The sequence below is a fragment of the Microchirus variegatus genome (genome assembly GCF_963457635.1).
Source record: "Microchirus variegatus genome assembly, chromosome: 4".
NCBI classification, from domain to species: Eukaryota; Metazoa; Chordata; class Actinopteri; order Pleuronectiformes; family Soleidae; genus Microchirus; species Microchirus variegatus.
Genome location: NC_139805.1, coordinates 21,311,855 through 21,337,013, shown reverse-complemented (window position 1 = coordinate 21,337,013; position 25,159 = coordinate 21,311,855). Strand labels below are relative to the sequence as shown.

Below are 25,159 nucleotides of genomic sequence, written 5' to 3'. Positions count from 1 at the left end.
CTAATGTCCCCCACCTCAGTTGTGTAAAACAAAGTTACGTCTTAGCCAAATGTGCTGTTGAGCTACAAGTAGAAGGATGATATTTAGAAAATGTGGTTTGAGTCGTGTCTTTTTTGGGGGAGTGGAATAAGGATTCTGCGTGTCATTCTAATTGTACAAGCTGTAGCGTCGCACCGTTTCCTGATTACTTTGCAAAATGCGGACATATCGGACTTCGAGTTTTGTAAGATGCCAATATATGGAGTTTTATTTGCCACCCTTGAAAAATGTCCTCAAGCTTTTATATTCACATGTTTAAGTTGACATTGAAATGTGCTAAAGTCAGTCGCGAGGATCATTTGTTGCCATTTTTAAATTTGTGTAAACCGCATTGGTGTGAGCTCACAATTCTGAAGCCAAATTAGATCATTTAGTTTCATGTCTAAAGACGTGCGTATAAATCTTATAGAGTTCCAACCATTTCTGGCACTTTAGATAATAACAATTTCCTGGATTATGTTAGATTTTGAGACAGTGAGTAGTCTGTATTTATATTAAGGCACAAAAAGCATTTGGTTAAGGCTAGAAAAAGAGTAATCTCTCCAAGACACACCAAGACACCCAAGCCTCAGATTCTTCAGAACTATTTTATTTTGGTCATTTTTTAAAAATAGGGATAAGTTGCCACAATATTAAATTCAAATATTTGCACAGATTGTACAAATGTAAATGTTCTCCATTGTTTGCAGCGTGTTTTTGGGAGATCGTGCAGACTGAGTGTGATCTGATGAAGGATGGCAGTTCCAAAAAACTCTGTTTATGTCTTATTAGTCTTGTTGGTCAACTGCACCTCTGCATTACTACTGTTTCAGGTATTTTGTTTGCGAAAAAAAATGTACAAAAGGTTCCAAGACATTTCTCATTGTTCAATAAAAGGTACATTCAAACAATGCTTCAGTTTGTTTGACTACACTTTACTACAGCTGCAATGATTAATTATTCTTTTTTTTTATATTAACACATTAGTAGCGTGACTATAAAATGCCTACAGTAGAATGACTAATCATCTTTAATAAGGCTGTTGGGTTAATACGTTGTTTCGGCTTTTTTTCCATTAACCAGACACATTGAAACATTTCTGGACGAGCATGCAAACTTTCACACTCTAAAAAGTTCTGATAATATTTATTTTTGAATATTTCTATCGTCACAGCTGTACAAGTATATTTTGTGGTGATGTGATAGCGATTCCACTTCTGGCTTAAGGAGCTGAAATGTGTTTTCAGTCGAGCCAAAGTCGAATGTATTTGTATAGCACGTTTAAAAATGACATAATCTGGCCATAATCTGGTTTTTCAAGACAAGAGGCAACGCAGACGCAAACAACATCAACAGAGCAGCCAGAAACAACAAAGACTTTGAACAGACAGAAAAGCAAAATTAAAAAAAAGCCTAAGAAAAGAAGAGTCTTTAGTTACTATTAAAATAATGGTACAGTAATAATAGTATACTATATATAATAATATATAATACAAGGTAATACTATGTGGTACCATTTTATTTTGACTTAATTATGTGGTAATTAGGTGTTAATATTACAGTAATACCATGTATTTTTCAAAGTAATATTTAGGTAAGTTATTAGATTCACTGAGGGCTTCAGTCAGTAATATCTTCACAGGGAAATATTAGAGAATCAAAACCATAAAAATACTATGTTATTAAAGTTGAATTCATCTCCTCCACACATTATAAATTGTTACAACTTAGTTAATGCAGTAGAAGTAAAATTGTATGATCATAAATTACTCTCCTATTAAATTCTACTATCTATTATGCTATCACTATTTTTATCATTCATTTATGGGGGGCTGAGCTGCCTTGGCGGAGGCCTGTGCTCTCCGAGTGCTTTCCTAGTTTTAAATTGTTAATACACTATTTAAACATTAAAAGTTATTTTGGAAAATAGAGGCAGGTGTTAACTGGTTAAAGTGTCAATAATGTGAGAGGGAGCCAATCCATGAAAGGCTTCAAAAACAAGTTTATGCACTTTTAAAATCAACTCCCAAAACTGATTAGGAGACAGAGAGGCAAATATGTGAGAAATATGATCTCACACAGGAATCATTTAAAAACCTTGCACGTACTGCAGGCGTGAGAGTGTGGACTGACTGATGGGAAGTTATAAATAAAGAGGTGAGTGGTTATTAAAGCATGGGTTACCTTATCAGTTTATCTAAAATAAAAGTGTCTATGTACTTTGTTTGTTACACAACAGCCACGAATCAACAGGCTACTCGCTGTGCTCTATGCACATCGCAAGCGATTACGACTGTGCTTTCCAGATGAGCGCACACTGTTGCTTGTTTATCGCTTTCCAAATGGATTGGATTTAGTAATGAACATAAACAGGTGCGATCGCACTATGGCGGACTGAGCTCAGGCTCCGGTGAGTATGACTAACACGGAGGTGGCTGAGCTGTTTATAAATGAGCTCATGTGTGTTTAGACAACGGAGCTTCTTCCGAATAATGATAAAGTCCAGTGTGTGCGCGCACACACACACACACACACACACACACACACACACACACACACACACACACACACGCACACACACACACAAACACACACACACAAACACACACATGTGAGTCGATGCAGATAGTCAGTGAAAAGGAATGTCAATCCGGTTCTTGAACTAAAGGTCCCATATTATGCAAAATCAACTTTTTAATCATTTTAATACTTAATAATAAAAAAATGACTCACTCATGTTTTTGTGGTCCTTCTCAGTCACGCGATGTTGATTTCCGCGCTCATTGGGACTGTAATCGTTCAATTGTTGTCTCGCGGAGCTCCGCTTTGTCCGTAAAACACGTGAGAGTGCTGGAGAGGGCTCTCGAAAACCGGAAGCCCGAGAAAAGTTCTATTCTTGGCTCCACAGTGCAGCACAGAGTTCTACACAAACTTCCAGCCTCAGAGGATTTATCTGTCCAGTGGATACATGTTATATATGACGGCAATGTGTCTGCTAGAGCCTGCAAATGATCACTTTTGCTAACTGCTGTTAGCTCCCAGTAGCCTCTGTGGCTGATGTCATTTCCTGTCCCTTAAGTTTCGTTTTACTTTTTTTTTTTTTAAGGTGGACCTAAAGAGATACTACTGAACAGAGCGTTCTGAACAGGTCTGTTTTGGCAGGGTGATTGAACTGCTGTGGTGCTTTATGCTTATGGTATTTTGACCAAAGCATGACATGTTCATTAGGACACCAGGGAACCAGTTTAACTTGGAGAAATAGGGGATAATATGGGACCTTTAAATCTTTCAAAAGGAGTAAAGAGGATTGATTCTTTCATGCCTGTCCAATCCCTGTCAGGAACACAACGACTTGTCGCCACTCTGTCATTCACACTTGCAGCGAGAACGGTTGAGCTTCGGAGATGCCGTGGAAATGAACGATCACAACTGACAGCTGCACTTGTTTTAACATCCAGCGAGAGATAGTCTTACACGGAGATGAAATGTGGTTAAATGATTTAGTGAGAGCAAGAATAAAAGCTTCAGCGCTTGTTCTTGACCCTGTGTTTTTGAAGATGAGAACAATTGCAAATTGTTACGTTCAAACTGTTTATGGAAAATAAATATTGTCAGTTAAAATGTCTTAACAATGAGGCAAAGTTACTCGGAAAACTGGACATGGAAACGTAATACGGAGACGCATCAGTGTCTCAGCAGCAGACATCTGAAAATAAGCAAATGAAGCATACTTCACAAATGGGATGGAATCACTGAATGAATCTTTTCCTGTAAATAAAACTTTTATCTGAAAAATCCTAGTAAACTTGACCATAAACATAAGTGGACTGGAAGTAAGAAAATGCATAATAAAAATGTAAATAGTCATTTAAATCACAGGGAGCTTTAAAGATACAGTATTTAAAAAAAGATTGAATCTGTTTTTCTACTAATGAATTTGATGAAAAATGTCAGAGATTAACCAATAAAAGGTGCTTTTATTTTGAAAATAAATTTCTACAAAAAAAAAAAACAGCTTATGTTGCGCTCTATTTTCAGACTGCTGGGTTTAATGTGCTGTTTAATTTCCAAGGGTTTTTACAAGCATCATTAGTTAATAGCATCAATTAGCGCGCTGCAAATAAACCAGAGGACATTGCACTTCATATAGGCATGTCTCCCCGTCTGCGTCTTGAGCCGTTTTTCCTGAATGGCATGCCATATGACGCCACTTCCACTCCTTTGGCAGCGCGGACGTGCAATCAGACTGTTAGAAAAGTTACAAAACTGAACCAGAAGTCAAAGCATGGGAGAGAGAAAAAAGAAAAAAAGAAAAAAAAAGCCCCCCATCTGGTGCTGTCCTGTGTTTCATGGGTGAGATGGACTCTCAGAGAGCGAGACGAGGGGGGGGGGGGGGGACAGATGGGGGCAGTGAAGGACATGACATTTTAAAGAGGACGATTTTAGACGTGTCTTTATTTTCACGCGGGAGTGAAAAGTGGAAATCCTTTGACTGGACGGTTAACAGGAACGGTCACATAAGCTGTACACAAACATGCTGCGTCCACATATGCTTCTGAGCACACACACACACACACACACACACACACCTGCTCTGTGCCAGAAATTCCTCAATATTGGTGCAACAAAAGAGTCAACTTATGAGACCTTGGTTGGGAAAAAAAAAAGAAAAGAAGAACACCTTATTTTGAGCAACACACTCACACATACACACAAACACACTCCCTCCCTCTCTGTATGAGTGTCTTTCTCCCTCTCTCTCCCACCCACCATACCCCTCACCTTTTTAGGGAAGATAATATGGGGGACCCAGATGTTACACTTTTCACTGGCCAATGGTGAGCTGAGAGGGGCTGGATTGGTGTGGAGTCCTGATGCCCCTTCTTTTTAAAAACGCCTGATCTCCTCGTCTCCAAACTCAGCAACTCTGACTCGCACATGAGGAAAGAGCGAGGTGGTGATAGAGAGAGAGAGAGAGAGAGGCTCTGCAGCATCACTCCTCACACCTGATTGGTTCACACTCTACTCTTTGACCTGAAAGCTGAAGTTTTTGTGTTGTCGTGAAAACTAAGTCAACTGTCAGTGAAGGAGGGGGTCGCACCATGATGGGATTGAACAAAGTGGCTCTGCTGCTGTCTGTGCTGGCTTCAGTGGCTCAGTGCCAAGGTAAGAAAAACCCTGATTATTTCCTTTTTGCTGTTTTTTTTTTTTTTTTTTCTTTTTTGCATTGACATGAGTCACTTCAATCACTCTCTGGTGAGGACAGAAAGTCAGTGTGTGTGTGTGTGTGTGTGACATCACTGCACGGTTGACGGCATCCTCCCAGAGGATGTCAGGATTATCAGGACTGGCGGTGAGCTCATGGGTGACCACCCTCAGTGGTTCTATAATCACAGACGATGAACTCGACCAGCACGCTTCGCCACCGCCGGGCTAATCAGCAGCACGTGCTGGTGATTGAAGAGAAGGTTAAACAGGATTGTGTACAGTTACACCTCTGCTTCGTCTCACACCCCCCCTGCGGTGCAGGTTTAATTAAAGAAGAAAAGCAGGGAGGATCACACTTTCGTTTCCATAACGACGGCGGGCTCGAGCACACTTGGCTGCTATTTTCAGACCAGATCTGGAGAAGGCCGCGCAGCTCGACCGCAGCTGAGGTGTTTAATCTGAGACGATACTTACGCTATTGCCGCCTGTGTCCGTCTTTTGGTTTGGAACAGAATTCATGACACATCACAGAGGGATGAGCTAAAGGTGTAAAATCTGAACTTTGGCCTTTTCCATTGTCGTATCTGCCGTGTATGTCTTTGAGCTTTATGGCAGCGTCAGGTGTGGCTGATGGACAAAAACTGGTTGATACAGGAGATGTTTTTTAGACTTTTTTAGACGTTTTCATGCATGTTTAGGGAAATCATGCTGGAATCATAATGTTAAAAATGTTGTTTGTTATAATTGAGGTCCTCAGATCCATGCAGTGATCCAGATTCTAATATTGGCTGAAGTATTTGCTCTCTTTTCTCAGTGTAATTCCCCCGTTTTTACGGTGGTGGACCGTCCCTTTTGTCCATATCTCTTGCCCCCAAATCCTCACTCTTATCATATCCTCTAAGGACTTGCCACACTTCCTGAATAACTCCAGTAGCAGCACTCCCCCCCCCCCCCCAAAGCTGTCACTCTGTCCGCCTTACAGCTGCTCCCTATTAACTTTTTTTTTAAAGGAAAAGGAGCTGGCAGTTCATAAAAGCGTACGAGTGTGAATACACCTTAATGGGCTCCATATCTTGTTGGACTCGGAGTCGTAAAAAAACGTCTCGCGCAGTGGTTCTGTGACACTTGCAGATTACCGTATTATACGATTAGATGACACTTCTGTGAATGGGGATTCAGATCGACTCCCACTGAAAGAGAACACCAACTTTGGAATGAAGTGCAAGAGTTTTTAATGTATTGTGCCTTGCTTCACATCTTGCAGTAAGGCGGCGGCGGCGGCAGTGGTGGTGTCCTCATTTCACCCAGCACTCCCTATACATGCAACATCGCCACGGCAACAGGAAGCAATAATCACAAATCAAGGAAAGCCAATAAATGACTTCACCACAACAGCTTTCACTCATTCCTTCCCCCCCTTTTTTTTTACTTACTCCAAGCTTTAATATAACTAATACATTTCTCCATGTGTCCATTCATCTTCATCTGTTTGCCTTTTGTGTTTTGAATCCCGATCTCCCTCAGGTATTTCCCCACACATACTCCCCCCCCCCCCCCCCCCCCACCACCTCTGTCTCCTTCTGCCTTTCATCGCTCCATCAAACTCTCTCCTTCACATTTCTCCACCCATGTCTCTCTGCCGCTCTCCATCAATCGCTCTCTCCTCACCTTGTTTTCTGTCACTCTCTACGTACACCGTATGACAGATTTATGCGCGTGCTTTCCTATTTCGAAGCGCGGCAGCTGTTGATGAATTCCCGCTGTAACTCAAGGGGAACTGCGGCAGCTTTACCACCTAGTAAGTTGCTTTCATCCATTACCAGAGATTACCTTTCTCTGGTTGTACACTATTTTTTTCTATTTGAGAGGCTGGAGAAAGACACACAGGTTAGTTTTCCAGATGCTGATCACCGTCTGCTAGAAAACACAGAGCCGTCTGGCCAGCTGACTTTAATGACTGACACAGGAATTACAGAGGATTAATGGAAAAAGCGTAAATTCCCATTTGTGACAACCTCCGAGCTTTTTCTTATCCTCTCTATGTATTTATTTGAACAAGTTTAATGTGAATGTGCCAAGATATGATTATTTATTGCAGGACTAATCAGCTGCTTTTGACTGAGCTATTTCCAGCTCCTGGCTCCGTACCTGAACACAGGTGCAGAGAATCAAACGCGGACTTCCCGATATTTTTAATGCAAAAAAGAAAAAATCCAGGGGAAAATATCCAATAACACAAAACCTTTTGTTGTAAAACCCTTAATCAAAAGGTTGATCTGCATCATTAGTTAACGTCAGGATAAAAGAAAGACTTTTTAATGAGCCACAGATGTTTAAGGGATCAGACTTGGATTTTTGACAATAAGGAGCGTCGAGGTAAAGAGAGCGATGGATATGGAGAGGGAAAAAAAAGCTCCTCAGTAACCACAAACACCTCAGCGGAGACGCCAGCCAAACACATAAACAGCTTCCATATGACATGGCAAAAAGATCATCACATACCCAGGCCCCCACTCACTAAATGCATCCACATAATCTGGTTGAGCTAAATTTAAACAAGTCTAGACGTCTGTGACGGATGCCTCGGCACACACACCGCCGATCACACTCTCTTGTCGAGGTATATATACTACCGTTCAAAAGTTGGGGGGGTCACCTATACAATTTTGTTGTGTTTTCTATTAAAAGTCACACAAAAGGGTTGCAAAATGAATAGAAAATATAGTCAAGACGTTGACAAGATAAGAAATAATGATTTTTCTTTCGTCAAAGAACCAGCAAAACTGTTTTCAGCTGTGCTAACATCATTGCACAAGGGTTTTCTAATCATCCAATAGCCTTCTAACACGATTAGCAAACACAATGTACCATTAGAACACTGGAGAGATGGTTGCTGGAAAATGGGCCTCTATACACCTATGTACATATTCCATTAAAAACCAGACGTTTGCAGCAACAATAGTCGTTTACCACATTAACAATGTATAGAGTGTATTTCTGATTAATTTAATGTTATAGTCATTGAAAAAAAAAAAGAAGTGATTTTCCTTCAAAAATAAGGACATTTCTAAATGAGCCCAAACTTTTGAACGGTAGTGTATGTTGTGCAGCCTTGTTTTTCTCAGTGAGCTTAACTTTGTCCATTACGTTACAAAGGGGGAGGGAGGGTCAGTGTTTACACGTCGTCACCCTCTTGTTAGGATCTCCAATATTATCAACAGGGCCCAGACTTTAATTTAAGCCTCGTCTCTGGGCCAACGTACATCTGGCACAGGCGTATTTCTCAAAGCTGACTGGAGCCATTTTGGGTGCAACTTCATAAAATTCAGCATTTTCCTCCTTCTTCTCCCTCTCGCTCTCTCTTTTTTTTGCAGCTTTGGATTCTGGCAAAGGCTCAGAAAATCCTGCTCAGACAGTGAACACATGAGAAGTTGTCCTTTGCAAAGACTCACGGTTGAGTATTAATAGAGGTTTTTGCCTTTGGGTCTCCTGGTCATTAAAGCACATGGGCCAGATTTCAGAAAGAACCGCCGTGACGTCAATCGTTAAATCAAAAGCTGGGAGTCTAAAATAAGACTTTGCAGTTGTCACAACAAGGTCAGGCTGGGTGAAAATGACAATGACTGCTTTGTAGGATGGGTACGAGCTAATCCAGTAGCTATGTTACAGGCACGTTATTTACACTGTGGAATTCAAGCAGCTATATGTGGAACTACTGTATATCCAACATACCTGTGCCACCATCATGTACCTTGTTGTCAATGGTTTATGAGAGTCATCACACGGCTGACTGGGGTTTATGATAGCAGAGTTCATGTCAGGGGTTAAACTGAAGGAGAACAGTATCACAACACATGTTTATATTTAAGTGACAAATCCCTTCGGCAGCTGTAGCAATTATCGTGGAAGTGAAGACGGAAACCGCTGTTGCAGAGGAACAAATTCCACATGAAGACGAGGTCGGGGTGAGACAGCTGAGTCAACAACAAAAATGTGACATTATCTTTGTGATGATGGTCAAAGGTTTTGTTGCTTTCATTATTTTTTACTCCAAGAACTTTAACTTAAACATTACGACATTTAAAGGCTCCATATGTAATAATGTGGCCAAAAACAGTTACTACACTCAAATTCAAAATATCGAGGTCTTTTACGTATCGTTTTCTCTGCCTTTGTAGCTCAGACGTAACTGGCAACCCGTGGTTGCTCTGCAGCTGAGAGTTTACTGACTGCAATGATTGGTAGACGGCGGTAGGTGGCGCCACATGCCAAAACATGATTTCAAACATCAACATGATTTGCAGTCTGCAAAATATTTTTTTTTATGTGAATATTTTGTCTGTACTGTTGTTGTTGGTGAGTTCAGTTTGTTATATGAACATTATTCCTGAGTCTCTGTGACATATTAGGAGGATTTTATGGCCAGTTGCTTTAGATTTATTATATAATGCACATTTAAGTTAAAAAAATATTAAAAAGAAAAGATCTGTTTTATGATGCGACAATGGTTACACATCAAAGTTAGATTTATGTACAAAATCCATTTGGTTTTATATATGGTCACGGTTTGGGATAAATATGGTAGTTTTGTCACAGTGGTTACATTGGTGCATTATGTAATAAATCTAAAGCAATTGGCCATAAAATCCTCCTAATATGTCACAGAGACTCAGGAATAATGTTCATATAACAAACTGAACTCACCAACAACAACAGTACAGACAAAATATTTGCATTAAAAAAATATTTTGCAGACTGCAAATCATGTTTATGTTTTGAAATCATGTTTTTGCATGTGGCGCCACCTACCGCCATCTACCAATCATTGCAGTCAGTAGAGTCTCAGCTGCCGAGCAACCACGGGTTGCCAGTTACGTCAGAAAACGAAACCTAAAAGACCTCGGTGTTTTGAATTTGAATGTAGTAACTGTTTTTGGCCACATTCTTACATATGACACCTTTAAGTTCCAAACTAGATCTATAATATATAATCATTGATTTCTGTGTTTGACTTCACTGACAAATAATTCATGTTGTACCACAGAAGGAGGAAATCATAAGCTCTAACCTTGATCCTTCTGCCGTGTCTGGATGAGCTAACACATCAGCTGTGCCCCATTAAAAGCTACTGACTTATAAAATTCATAAAGTGTTCACCTGCCACTCATAGAAAGAATACACTCTGCGAGTTGTACCGCAGGAGGTTAGCCGGTTCACAAACGCCACAAAAGAAGGTCACTACCCCATAATGAATCTAATCGGAGTCTCCTCTTTTCAACTTTTAAACCATTACTTGCCCCATAAAACTCCAAGAACCGTCTGCTCCTTTCATTATCAAACATGTGGAAATGGTTATCAGGAGCCAAATTGTTTCTTCTGTGAATTCCCTTTGTTTTGGTGTGAGCTGGGGAAGAGAGACGATGTTACGTAACAAGTGGAGAAGAGAAATCGCTGTATGATTTCTGCGAAAAACACTTGGCTGCATGCTTTTTCGGGAGAAATTGTGCGATTAATTAGCCGCAACTCTCTAATTCGGTCTTAATTAACTGGAACAAAGGGCCTGTTTGTTTTCTTTCTTTAAAGTTCGACTCCAGAGCGAGCACAAATCACCAAATTAGTGTCATATTAAACGTTGGTTGCATTTAAGGTGTAATCAGTGCAGACAGAAATCAGGAGACAAAAGAGACAAAGTGGAAAAAAACAGTTGTTTGATTTACTGATCGAAAATGTGCAAGTGGAGCCACATCTGCACGGCAGATCAGTATGAAAGCGCTCGCCTCTCCTTATCCAGTCATTCTGTAGTATCAGAGAGACAAAGTTAATGTGGAAACCATCCAATAGCTTTAAAGCCAGGTGCAGGAAAAATAACAACAACCTTGAAGGTCAGCTGACTCCTTACATTATGTAATGCATTTTTTGTTTTGGACAGTGGGGCCTTTGTTCCATTGAGCTGCTTTTTTTTCGAAAACCTATCAAAAACATTCACGCTCGAAAAAAGAAATGTGCTGGCATAACAATAAAGACTTAAAGTGAGCCATAAAACCAGCAAAGACTGGGATTGATACTCACCCCTGTGCTGGGAGTCTCTGCTCATGAACTCAGCAGCGTCTCTGCGAATGTCCTAAGTGTTTGCACATATTACGCGCGCACACACACACACACACCACATGAGCAACTTTTGTTTCCGTCACGGACCGAGGCATTTATTTCTGCCCCAGCTGCAAACCGCAGAGATGAAATGTCAAGCAAACAACTGACGTTTCTAAGCGCAAGAGAAAATTAGCACGCACTGGAAAATGAATCATCACCCTTCAAAGCACACGGGAGAACATGTCACATGTGGATGTTGAACAAATCACACGGCGGCTACTGCCAATCAATGAGATGATGACCCAGTCACACAGGCATTCTGTGTGTGTGTGTGTGTGTGTGTACACGTTATATGTATTTGGTATAATCATGTACAAAAAAGGTGTGTGTGTTTCTTTGAGGGGTCACACGTGATATGTAATATATCATATATCATGTAATTGAAAATGTGCATTCAGATGTGTGTGTGTTTGCACACTATGTACGGGATTAAGAGCTGAAACAACTATTTTGATAATCGATGAATCGGTTTGAAGTTTGTTTCATGATTAAAAACAAGATTTCTGGCTTCTTTGCTCCACATAACAAAGAAATCGTTAAAACTGAATCATTTTGGTTTGTGGACGTTCGAGAACATCGTCATTTCCAGGTTTCTGACATTTTATGGAGCAAACTATTTCAATTCCGAAAATAATGGTTGGATGCAGCTCTAATAGGATTTGATAATTCGGGGACAAAGCAGAGGTAGAAAAAAACAAATTGAAAGATGTCAAGAAGAGATATGCAAAGTAGCTCGGTGGAGACAACGGATGAAGATGTTCTTGTGTTTTAATGAAGAAGAAGAAGGGGGGGAGATATGGATAAAGATCAGGAGGAGGATCAAACAGACATCTTCTATTCTGTGCAACACTAGAAGTCAATGAAGTGTTTTCCTCACATGACATATGTTGTATGCCACGTCTATTCTCTAAAAGGACAAAAGACAAAAATAGAATGGACTTACTGTGCTTGTGTTTATCTTGTGTGTGTTCATTCATGTTGAACCGTGTCATTCAGTAACGGCAAATCTCAAGCGGTAGGGGATCAATTTAAAAGGTCGTGACTTGTCTTCCCGTTTTGCAGGATCTGTGAGGAGCAGGATCCAGACGGACAGGGACAGGAGAGGGCCCCTCAGTCCTTTCATTGATACACAAACAACAGGTAATAACAACACGCTATATCAACTGCTAACCGGCTGTGGTTATTCATGTTTTCAGGGAGGGGCAGCAAGAGCTTACATAAGATCCTGGTGAAATGAGTGAAGTTAGAAGATGAGTATATGAAGTTCGTTTTTCACCTTCAATGGCAGTAGTTGTGAGAAACAGATCTTAAAAAACCTGTAAAATCCAAAAGCCACAATTTACTATAATATCCACAGTTGCATTTCAAGCAAATAAAGATTTTCTTTATAAACTGACAGTCAGTGATTCAGCCTTTTATCAATATGTCAAACTACCAAAAATCTCCCTCCTATGTAGCACCAGTGCTATTTACATCCATGTATCCACTTAATTACGTTGCAAAATACATTCCTTACATGAAAAATCTATGGGGACTAAGATTTTACCAGATCTCCAGTTTACCTTGGAAGATTTTTTTTTTTTTGTAGAGCAAAATTTTTAAAAAAAAGTAGATAGAAAATCTGAATGTGCGTGGTTTTGATGACTTAACCCTCCGTCATTTTCCTTTCCATTTACCAAAAGACTGAAGCAACATATGACCCTGTGAATGAAACAAACTCCCTTTGTGTGTTTCAAATGCCGTCCTTTTATTTTTAATTACTCATATTTTTTTTTTCTTTCTGTGGAACATGAAGCAAACTAAAATGAAAAAAATACAAATAAAACTATAGACGACACGCTTCATCAATCAAGAGAGGAGTTTGAAATAACCTGGACAATGCAGAGCTCTCTGGGGAAAATGAAGTCATGCTGAAATGGCAGTAGCAGACCAGCTCTTAGAGTTTGTAACCCATCTCCTTTCGTGTTCCTCCTGTTCAATCTCCCTGCGTTCTGACCCGTGTCTCCGCTTCATGTAAAACCAACTCCAGTCCCCCACGACCCCCTTTCACCCCTTCACATTTATCCCTGATCCTGCAGCTGAATTGTTTTTTTTCCTGACTTCATGACTCCGTCTACCCTCCATGTTGCACCCAGGCGTGACAGAGTGGACGTCTTGGTTTAACATCGACCATCCCGGGGGGAATGGAGACTACGAGCGCCTGGAGGCGATCCGCTTCTATTACAGGGAGAGAGTGTGCGCTAGGCCCACGGCCATGGAGGCTCGCACTACGGACTGGGTGGCGGCGTCAGACACCGGGGAAGTGGTCCACTCCAGTCTGGAGAAGGGCTTCTGGTGCGTCAACAAAGAGCAGCCGCACGGACGAGCCTGCTCCAACTACCACGTTCGCTTTCAGTGCTCCCCGGGTAGGTCGATGCCTCTGCAGCTCAGGGGGCTACACCTCTCAAACTCCTGCATGAATGCACATTTTTGAAGCTTATAAATCAACGTTTTTGTTGTCACTGTCAGAATTATATCGCATTACCACTGGTCCAAATAAAACCCTAGTTTTAAAAGGATTTTTGACAAGTGAGAATGTGTTTAAACAGCTTTCACAACCGCGTCAAACTACTTTATAATGCATGTGGGCCTTCAGTTTTGGCTCCCATGGTTTACCGGAGTATACTATTACATTCTAGTGTGAAACATAGGGATGACTCCTACCTTTTCCTCTACATTTCCCAAGCATATCAAGGAACTATGGTGTCCTTGCACACCACAAATGATGTGAACAACCTTTTTTTTACAAATCTCTCCCCTCTCCAATATCTCTGACATTTACTCATTTACTGCTCTGGTGGCTTATGAATGCATCTTAAAATGTGATATACTCCGTAAAGCAAGACCCTTGCCTCAGCTACATACAACAGGTTTAAGCTCAGGATTCAAAAACCAAAGGAGCTCTATCTGAAAGCAATTATACATACTAAATGGGTAATAAGTTCAATTTCTGTCAATAAACCCTCCGAATGTTACACACACTCATAACTCCCATCACATCATCATGTCGGCTCTCAGTCAGTCAGTCAGTCTCACCCTGCTCTTCACGTTGTATTTTTCAGTGCAGAGTTACTGGACCGACTGGAGTGAGTGGGGTCCCTGTTCGACCACAGCCTGCGATGATGTCGGCGTCCAGGTCCGCCAGAGGAAATGCGTCAGTACCCAGCCCACGCCTCTGCTGTTGGTGCCAGCGTGCCAGGGGCACCATTCAGAGAGGAGGGAGTGCTCCACGCCGCCATGCACTGGTGAGAGTCTTAACACAGGACTGTATTTTCTGACGGTTATATGATGTGGTCGGATCAGACGAGACAAACGGTCAAAGTCGCATATCAGCAAGAATTCAGGTCGCAGATATGAGACAAAGACATATTAATATTAGTTAGTGTCCAAGGTTTTAAGTTCCAGCTGCTGAGCTCAGCCAAAACAGTCAATGTGCTCATTAAAATGTTACTGAAATACCGCAAAAGCAGCAGCAAAAACAGGAAGAACTACCTCAATGAAGGTTTTCATGTAAATGCCAACGAGTCACTCTGGACATGACCCTTGACTCTGACCTATACCATAATAAGAAATCTTATTTTGGCATTTCTTTATAAAGCTTTATATAACACGGAAGCACAGACTACGCCATTTGAATAAGTCTAGTACACGAGTGATAGCAGGGAATCGATTTATCAAATGAAGGTGATCTGCCCTCTTTCAGCTCCCACTGAGTTTAAAATACTAAATTCTTTAAAGCTGACAGAGCATAAAATCAGTCTCCTTGTCAGTCAAACAAATGTGCCAACCTTGGATCTTGCCATGTTTTTGCTGCTGTTGCCTTATCCTTTTACCAGCTTCTTCATATTCCTGCACATGCACAGAGCACAGAGCTCGAGTCAGACTCTGGTCCAACTGAATGTATACATGCCATCGTAACTATTTCAGTTGGACCAATATTAAGTACTTTAAAAGTCTGGCAAAACACAATTTTTCTTGTCATGTAAAAGTACTGACTGCAACACAAATAAGGCTCCTTGTAAATTATATGTTGCTGCGTAAAATGATGAAATCTGAATCCTAGAAATTAGACTGTAGAATCCTACAGTTTAGGTTTTGTTGAAAAGTATCTCAATTTAGGTATCTGCAATCAGTCTTTCAGTTTTGCACTTTTTAATCATCAACATTTTATGCCCATAATTGCACAATTTAATGGCTCGTTTATTGCCTCGGGAGTTGGTGGGGTAGGACGGGTGCTCCAGCAAAAAGAGACTTCACTGCACTGATTAGATGATGATTGAATTAATGAGGGAATTGCATTTCAAATCACACACTTTTTCTCTGTGTGATCAGCCAAGTGGAGTCCCTGGGGCCGGTGGGGGACGTGCTCTGTTACTTGTGGTGGAGGTCGCAGGATAAGGAGGAGGACCTGTGTCAGGAGCTCAGTGACGGTGCAGTGTACTGGACGGCCTGTTGATATACAGAAATGCGGGAAGAGTCCATGCCCAGGTGATAAATACAGTATTTATACTTTTAATTAATACGGTTTCTTTACTTGTGTCTAATTCCAGCCCTGATTTCTGTCTTACTACCAACAGCCAAATGTCAACACGTTTGCACTGAGGGTCGTCCCAGTGAGGACTGCAGCCACTGCGTGTGCGACAGCCACGCGTTGCATGGAGAAGTCCACAGTGTGGCCGGCGTCCCTGTGGAGGGGGCATCGGTGACACTCGCCAGCCAGCCCAAAGTCATCCACGCACGTACAGATGCCAAAGGTCAGTTCAGAGTTGAGGGAGTCTGCTCCTCCAGCTCCACCTTGGTCAACATCAGGAGGGACAAGTTTCTCCCGATCACCGTCTCCACATCCAGTAACGTCACAGGCATGTCCTGGGTGCAAGCCGTCCTCAAATCGGCCGGTAAGTCAATAAAAGAACACTTACTTTTGTGACTCAAAACACAATATTTATTGTTTTTAGGCTGAGTTTTTTGACGTCTCAGAGTTTGCTTGCTTTCTAATTCCCACAGAAAAGCCGTACATTGTGAAGCACCCAGAGGACAAAGTGCGTTATGAGGGAGGACGCGTGCTGTTCTGCTGCAAGGCAACAGGGTCACCAGTACCTGACAAATACTACTGGTGAGATGAATCGCAGTGTTGGCACATTATTAATAGTTATTAAGCATAAAAAGCCAGAAATAGCATGAACCTGAGATATAACTTTCCCATAAGAATTTATATGCGGAGTAATATAAAATAATCTCCCCGTAGATGCTCTTATTATTATTATTAGGCAGTTACTTCAAAGTCTGACTTGGACCTGAAAAACAGCTGTCTCCTTAAGCTCTATAGCTAATACCTTACTCCCATCTGCTGTTTAGTTTTTTTTTCTAATCCTTTTTGCTGCAAAGAGATGGAAATTAAAGAGAGTCAAGCAAAGCAGTGAAGCTTTTGGGTGTGAATCCAAAACAGTTGTAAAAACTGCACTAATAGGTCTGCAACACAACTATCTTGTAGTAATTTGAGCTATATGGATGACACTAACCACATAAAATAATCATTGGTTTACTCTACTTATACATTACAACAGGTTTTCTTATTCTCCTATTTTATGACTGTCACTATATTTTAGGTACCACAATGGGACTCTGCTAGACAGGAAGGTGCACAAATATGAAGAGGACCTCGTTCTGCGAGACCTGAAGCCAGAGCATTCGGGAGAGTATTACTGCAAAGCCAGCAGCGCAGCAGGCAACATCAAGTCCACTCCAGCTACTCTGACTGTGAACGGTATATATACATCTAAGAGTTCTAACTGAGAAAATGTCTGAACACAAGTGTAGTTATTCAATACGAGGACAGAATTTACCACAGAAACACGCTGGTTTTGATGCAGCCGAGACGACGTTAAGTCACACGAAAAACTAATTTAAAAACGATACAAAGACTCGCTTCTACTAAATGTCACAGTGATGTAACGTAAATGGTAATTCATCGTCGTCAGCCACGAGAAAAACTGTTAACTTTGATGATAGCAAGCGGGCACAATGGGATTATGGTATTGGATGGCTGTTATCCCAGCGCAATTGACAGTGACGTATATTTAGTCATAGTTCAACACATACTCAAGCAAGACCAGCGACAAAAAAAACCACAAACCACAGTCCATTTACTGTAGAAAGAGCAGCTTACCACAGATATTGAATGCAGTCTTTGAGAGGAATGTCAGCGCTGAGCTCAAGCTAAGTCAACCCCACGAACCATGTCCGTGCATTAACAGGTTTCAAACAAAACCGCAGTGTCCGACAACTGAGGGAGACAGGGAAGTCAAAACATTACACGCAGAGAAAATTGGAAAATAAAAACATCAAGGCTTGCAAAATCTGGCTGTGTTTGAGGGAGATAACTTTTTTTTCTTCTGTTTATAATGCTCAAAGCTACAGTTTTTAAAAAGGGGATTTTTTTTATTGTGTGAGATGGCTCTGGACACAATCAAAACAGCACTTCCAATTTCCTTACAAAACCCAGTATTTTCTCAGACAAATATGTGCTTCCACATAGGTGTGTTTGAGTTGCTTCTATCCACCAAGTGCTAGTTAGCTAAAACACTGGTTAACATACAGGGTTTTAGGCCATGGAAAACCCCTGAATTCAAAAAGTAATTTCAGCAGAAGGCACTGAACGTGTCCAGGAAAACACCTGTGTTCCAGAGCAGGATCGTAAACGTCCCTTCCCTCATTTACCCTGATACACTAGAGTAAAAACGTCTTTGTACAGCCATCAACTTCATCTGTAGCAATATTTCATATGCATCACTCTATGTCTGTCTGGGACATGGGAACCTGGAACAGATATTTGACTATAAGGTCAGCCATAATATCATACACATCCATTGTTTAGTAAATGTAGCCAATAACAGGTCTTTCCAACTCCCATTTGTATAGTTAGTAAATAAATCTTCAACTTCATGTCTGATCACCATTTCATGCATACTAGACATCCAGCTTGGCCACTCATATACATGTTCAGGTCATGCAGATGTGTGTGTATGTGTGTGTGTGTGAATGACTAACTACTATTTTATATGTGTCATATGGACACAAGCTTAATGTAATTTATCACGTAAATTTGCAGCTAGGGGAACACCGGCATGCAATTCCACCCCTGAGATGCACCTCATCAGACTGCCGCTGGACTGCGTTCAACCTGGGACTAACTCCAAGTACTACAATGCTGGCCGCTGCCCTCACAACAAATGCGCTGGCTCTCTAGACTTTGATACACGCTGCAGAGATGGTGCCGGGTTCTGCTGCGGGGTCCAGAATATGGAAAGTCGAATCATTGACTGCGGGAGATACAACCTCCCCATCAAGGCTGTCATGCAATGTGGCTGCCAGAAGTGCGTGCAGCCACCTGTGCTAGTTCGAGGCAGAGTGGTCTCGGCGGACAATGGCGACCCTCTACGTTTTGGGCACATCTACATCGGTAAAGAGAGGATGGGCACCACTGGATACCAGGGAGGGTTCACGTTGCAAATTACTCCTGATACACAAAGACTGGTGGTCAATTTTGCTGATCCCACTGAGGAGTTTATTGACACACCTAAAGTATTCATCTTGGACAAGAAAGGAGGATCAATCTACCATGATGTGAAGGTGATGAGAAAAAAGAAACCAATCGACATCAATGCAGGAGAAACCAACTCCATTGAGCTCGGAGAGATTAAAGGGGAAGACCCCATCGGGCAGCTGGTCATTCCTCCCAATTCCTTTCACAAAGACAATGGAGAAATCTATGAGGGGACTGTAAAAGCTAGTGTCACGTTCATTGACCCGAGAAACATCACCACTGCTGCGGCTGCGCCTGGCGATCTCAACTTTGTGAATGATGATGGCGACATGCTCCCTTTGAGGACCTACGGCATGTTCTCTGTTGACTTCAGAGATGAGACCAATAAGGAAATACTTGGAGCTGGAGGAGTTCAAGTCCTCCTTGACACACAGCATGTCAAAATGCAAGAGCATATTCCCAAAATGAAACTGTGGTCTTTGAATCCAGACACGGGAGTCTGGGAGGAGGAGAGTGACTTTTCATACACCACAAGGACTTCCGGTGGTCACGGGCGCAGCAAGCGAGAGGAGCGCACGTTCCTCATAGGCAACATGGAGATCCGAGAACGTAGACTCTTTAACTTGGATGTACCTGAAAACAGACGCTGCTATGTCAAGGTCCGCGCCTACATGAGTGACAAGTTCCTTTCATCTGAACAACTGGAAGGTGTTGTGATCACTCTGATAAACTTGGAGCCCAAACCTGGATATTCTTCTAATCCCAGGGCATGGGGCCGCTTTGACAGTGTCCTGACTGGATCCAACGGAGCCTGTTTACCAGCGTTCTGTGACGCTCTGAGGCCCGATGCTTACACAGCTTATGTTACTGCAATGATGGGCGGAGAAGAATTGGAGGCAGCTCCTTCCTCCCCCAAAATGAATCCAAACATCATTGGAGTGTCTCAGCCTTATCTAGATAAAATAGACTATCAGCGTTCGGATCATGACGATCCAGCTCTGAAGAAAACAGCCTTCAAAATCAACTTGCCTAAGCCTAACCAAAACAATCTAGACGAGACCAACGGGCCAATATATCCATATCGAAACCTAATAGGTTGTGAGAATGCCCCTGTCGACGCAAATCATTTCAGATTCTTCAGAGTGGAAAAGGACAAGTATGAATACAATGTAGTTCCATTTGAGGAGAGTGATTTGACAACCTGGACAGGTGACTATCTTTCCTGGTGGCCAAATCCCCAGGAATTCAGAGCATGCTTCATTAAAGTCAAGATCCATGGACAGAAGGAAGTGATGGTCAGGTCAAGGAATCTGGGAGGGACGCACAGGGAAACAAACGGCCAACTTTACGGCATTAGAGACATTCGCAGCACCCGGGACATGCGAGAGGCCAACACCTCGGCAGCCTGTGTGGAGTTCAAATGCAGTGGCATGTTGTTTGATCAAGCAGAAGTGGACAGGTCCCTCATTGCAATCCTTCCACAGGGGAACTGTCGCAGGATCGGCACCAACAACCTCCTCCACGAGTATCTCATCAAACACCCACCAGTCTCCCAAAACAACGAGTCAAACGCATTCAACATGTTAGCTCCCGTTGATCCCCTTGGACACAACTACGGCATCTATACAGTCACAGACCAGAATCCAAGATTAGCCAAGGAGATCGCTATCGGGCGCTGCTTTGATGGCACCTCAGACGGTTTCTCCAGGGAGATGAAGTCAGACTCTGGAGTGGCATTGACCTTCAGCTGCCCTGAGAGGAAAATCAACAGGGAAAGCCTCTTCCAGCGCTTGCAGACCAATCCGGGCCAGACACTGGCTCAAATGGCGAGGGACATGAGAGAGTCGCAGGGTCTGCAGATGCAGAGATCATCCACCCAGGTGGTGGCCTATCCTTCAGAACAGCAGAGCATAACCCAGAATCGCAGATTCAGCTCTACAACCAGGAGGAGAATGTCCATGCGCACGCAACAGCGCCAATAGAGGTGCCTAGAAGTAGGTTTCCCAAAAATAGCTTTGACGCATGCTTACATTGATAGAATATAAGCTGAATTATTCATACTTGATTTCCTTTTCATTTGCAGGTATTCTTTGAGACTGATATGGTGGCATCAAGTAGTGCAAGTAAATCTTGGCCGTCTGTTGTTGAGTGAACTCCCTCTGGACTCTGAAAACCACAAAACCAAAGCAGACAGCAATTCAGTAAAGATATTCTACTTTATACTTGAAGTGTTTGGTATATTAATCTCTTTCTTCTCTCCTAAAAAGATGTAACACAGTGACTGGAATTTATTTAATTGGATTTGGTCTCATTTGATTTAATGTGGGGTTCCACTTTTCCCATGGTGGGTGTTTTTCCTGATGCTTCTTAATACTTAATATTTCATACTATGACAGGCCCCAAACATTTCAAAATTGGCCATTATTTTCCTTTCCGTTGCAGATCAGCATTAAAGACGAGAGGTTCAGTTGTCCGTACCAGACACTGAGCTCATTTTTTGACAAATTGCACTGTTTCTACTGAATGGGAGGGTGCACATGAAATAGGCAGTGGCATAAGGCACGTCACCCTGGGAACTGAGGATGTTTTTAGACATGCTTTGTAATATCATTTAACAGCATGCTACATCGCCAACTTTGACTAAGCCAAACTTACTTTCTTACCGATTTAGATTATGCAAGGATGGATTTCATGCACTCTAAAGTTTTTATTCCTACATTCCACAGTAGTACATCGCCAAACAAAAATGTTTATCAAATTCCGCAACATGTCATTTTGTCGTTGTTACTGAGGCTCATTATGGGGTCTATATCGTCGTTGGTTTTATGTGTCTGTGACCTAATGTGTGCAATAAATACGCAGTATCATTTTAGAAATAGCATGTAACAAACTATCACAGTGCATGGAAAATGGTGCTTGTTTATGAAATGACTTTAAGTACATGCAACAGGTGGTGAGGTCAGGATCTCTGCAAGAGATCTTGCACAGGATTCATCTTGAGTGATTTTTCTAACATGTAATTTTACAGATTATGCAACCGGTCTTCCAATATATTAACCCCTTTTTTTTTTTTTTTTTAAATGCTTTGCCACATGATGCAGTTGCTTTCACCAGAATTACATTTTCAGCTTCAGAGAACAACATGGGAGTTCAAACTCTCAGTGGAGTCTTCCCCTCATTATGAAAACCCCTGCACGGTTGTTACACATGAGATTGATAATTAAAGGAGTTTCCATAAATCGGGTCACTGACAGTGAAAGTAACATTATCAGTAAACTGTAAGTATACATTACAAGCCACTGAAAAATACATTATTGGATCAAAGAGGGGAAAAGGGTTTTTAAACTGAAGTCATTAAAAAGAAGAAACTTCCCTTCGTGATTAAAAGCTCCAAACTTGTTTATCTGCAAAATGGGCTCTGGCAGACCTGTGGGAGAAGCTCTCCAAGCTGAACTAATCCAAAAGCTAATGTGGGGAACCACGGTCCGCAGGGAAACTAGGAGAGGCTGACAAGTAAATATAAAGCCTCCTGTTAATTAGAAAAAATAAATTACATAATCTCTCGGGAATTCCTATAACAGTTTGCCCCAGACTTTCGCAAACAGCCAAACACGTTAATTCTGGAGCAAACAAAGGATGAGATTAAGTAATACACAATGCAGTGAGAATTATGGTCAGACGTGTTTACCACTAAAATAAGGTCCAGTCCGAGGTACATTTAAATCTTCAAGGTGTTTTTTTTCTCTGCCTGATTCATATTAAATGAAATAGATTTGTATTCCCCATGTGCAGAAACTTTAGTCATTTGCTAAAATGTGCCAGTGAGCAGCCTCACACTCTCTATTATATGCGACATTACGAGCAGCCCGCTTCAGAAACAGAAAAACGCAGAGTGACAGCAGAGGATACCTTCTATTATGTGTGACCTCTTTTTCATGGCAGCCCCGTGGGGGCTGTCCACAGGCTGAACAGTTCAGATCGAGACGAAAGATCGAATCCAGGTGTGGGAAGAGATACGTCGTGTAAAAACGCATCGGTGCGCTGCTCGCGCTGTGGTGTCAGCTGAGAAGCTCCCAACAGCTGTAGAGCAAGAGGAAATGTTAGACCAAAGACATCGAGAGAAAGATGAGCGAGATTATCTTGTGATGGATTTAATCATTTTTAGGTACTGTTTGGTTTCGGGGGAAGGGGGAGAAAATGAAAGGGAAAATGTTAGTCGTTTTTGGCCTCACTGTCCATCACTTACAGCTTCTCAGGTTTCCAAAGTGGTTGCACATGGAAGAATGCAGGTTTCTCTGTGGATGCTTTGACAGGAGCATTGGCTTATTCATAAGGAGAAGTTATCAGGGGAGTTTGAGGGACAAGGTAGCAATAATAGGCTGTGTAAACCATTATGTAAGACTTTGCATGGGAAAGTTAGCCGGGGCCTCTTCTGGAGAACTTCAAAAGACATTAAAGAACCTCTGCGATTGTTGAGTTTAATGACTTCGGAACGTTTTTAAAATGAATCAAAAACGGGGCAATTTAGCCTGAATCCAGCTCATCGCTAAGATCCATTTTAGTAGAAAGATAATGTTTATGCCATTAAATTAAAATTCACAATTAATTCTACAGGAAGTTGTCCAATATTACATATTACATTCCCCCTTTTTAGACAAAAAAACTGAATGTTATTGAGTGTTAGAGCAGATTAATGACCAAACTCATGTGCGGGAAAGGGAAATGGCAACTCTTTATAATTACCTGTGCAGACACGAGGGCAGCGTTAATGACAGCAAATGAGGGTTTTCTTATACTGAATACAACAAACAGCAGATGTAGCTTGGTTGGCTTGATAAAAAAAAAACTACATTATGAAGTTGATTTATTTTCAAATATCCTTTTCTTGGTTTCGCCTCTCTGTCGCAAAATTTCTATTTAACTTAAGAGCAGGAAAAAAAAGCACAAGTCTCTCAACCCACGTGAAACAGTCATTCAAAAATGAACTATTTCATCTAATTTCTCCTCTGCACAGTCCATTTGGTCTCAGGGAGATGATAATTTATTCAGGAGGTCATCCTTGAACTTCTCCACCACTTTCTGGAGTATACAAAGCGAGTTGTATATTTGCCACTGCATTGCTCCAGCAAAAGAACAACATAAACAAACATGTAATCCTCTATAAACACGTAACTATTGCATGGTGATGCTGATGTCATTGTTTTCCTCCAAATTTAAGTTTTTAATGTGTAAATTGTGTATTGTATGAAATCAACTAATGGTACGATGAAGAATCTGTAAATAAATGATTTTGGGTAAACCTTTGCTCCATGTTCATCTCTGATAATAAACAAATAATCCCCAATCAGAAACGGGAATTAAACAATAAACACACATTTTCCCAAAATGCTAACAGAATCATTTAATTGACTCTTTACAAATCACAACGGACACGCGCTACAAAAATAAAACGTGCAGCTGCTGAAAAGCTGTAGATATTTTCAACATCAGATGGTGGTCCCCGCAAGAAACGAGGAAGGCACAAACATAATCAGCAGGAACATATGAGAAACAATAAACAAAAAAACGTTCATTATATGATATTATGATGATGTGAATTGTGGCTTCCTCCGTTTCTTATTTTAACTTTACAAACACTCCTTTTGCAGAACAGCGTTACCCTCCAGGTGGTGAGTTATAACGCACACAGGAGACATGTGCGGCACACACAGACGTTTAGGCAGAGGAATTATTGTTGTCATAAAAAGGTGCACCACAGGGAACACAGCAGGGAGGACCGGGGGAGCGCTGAGCCACACTGTCATTGACACCTTCCTAACTGACCTGCCAGAAATCAGCACTGACAAAAAATACAGTGAGCGACTTCTCTCACACTGAGAGGGAATGGAGAAACACACTATGCATCAGTGCAAACACACACACATTAAGAAAGAAAAACACATTTCTCGTCAGCCAATGATGCATTTGCAGGTCATGAACCTTCCCCCCCTGGCGCCTCACTAACCATCCCTGTTAAATCCCCATTGCGTCACTAACCGAAAAACCCGTCTGTGAACAGGAACGATGATGGAGACGTCTCGGCACACCAATCGCTACCGGTCATGAGTGCGGTGACCCTTGTGTGTATTCTGTTGCTGGAACTCTAGTGTTAAAAAAAAAAAAAGTGATACAAAACAACCCCAGAAGTGAAATTCAGAAGGA

General features: G+C 41.6%; 1 protein-coding gene across 2 annotated transcripts; it reads left to right on the top strand.

Moving 5' to 3' along the window:
* The first annotated feature begins 4,964 nt into the window (after positions 1-4,964).
* Positions 4,965-24,257, top strand: cilp2 (cartilage intermediate layer protein 2). Of its 2 annotated transcripts, none has more exons than XM_083887857.1 (10): positions 4,965-5,184; positions 12,439-12,516; positions 13,512-13,781; positions 14,478-14,660; positions 15,748-15,903; positions 15,993-16,310; positions 16,420-16,528; positions 17,022-17,179; positions 18,524-20,942; positions 21,042-24,257. In XM_083887857.1, the coding sequence occupies exons 1-9, from the start codon at positions 5,121-5,123 to the stop codon at positions 20,938-20,940; spliced, it is 3,753 nt and encodes a 1,250-aa protein (XP_083743983.1). In that variant the 5' UTR covers positions 4,965-5,120; the 3' UTR covers positions 20,941-20,942; positions 21,042-24,257. The 2 variants fall into 2 exon arrangements, with proteins under 2 accessions (XP_083743983.1, XP_083743982.1); XM_083887856.1 differs by having other exon boundaries at positions 18,524-20,952.
* Positions 24,258-25,159: the final 902 nt, after the last annotated feature.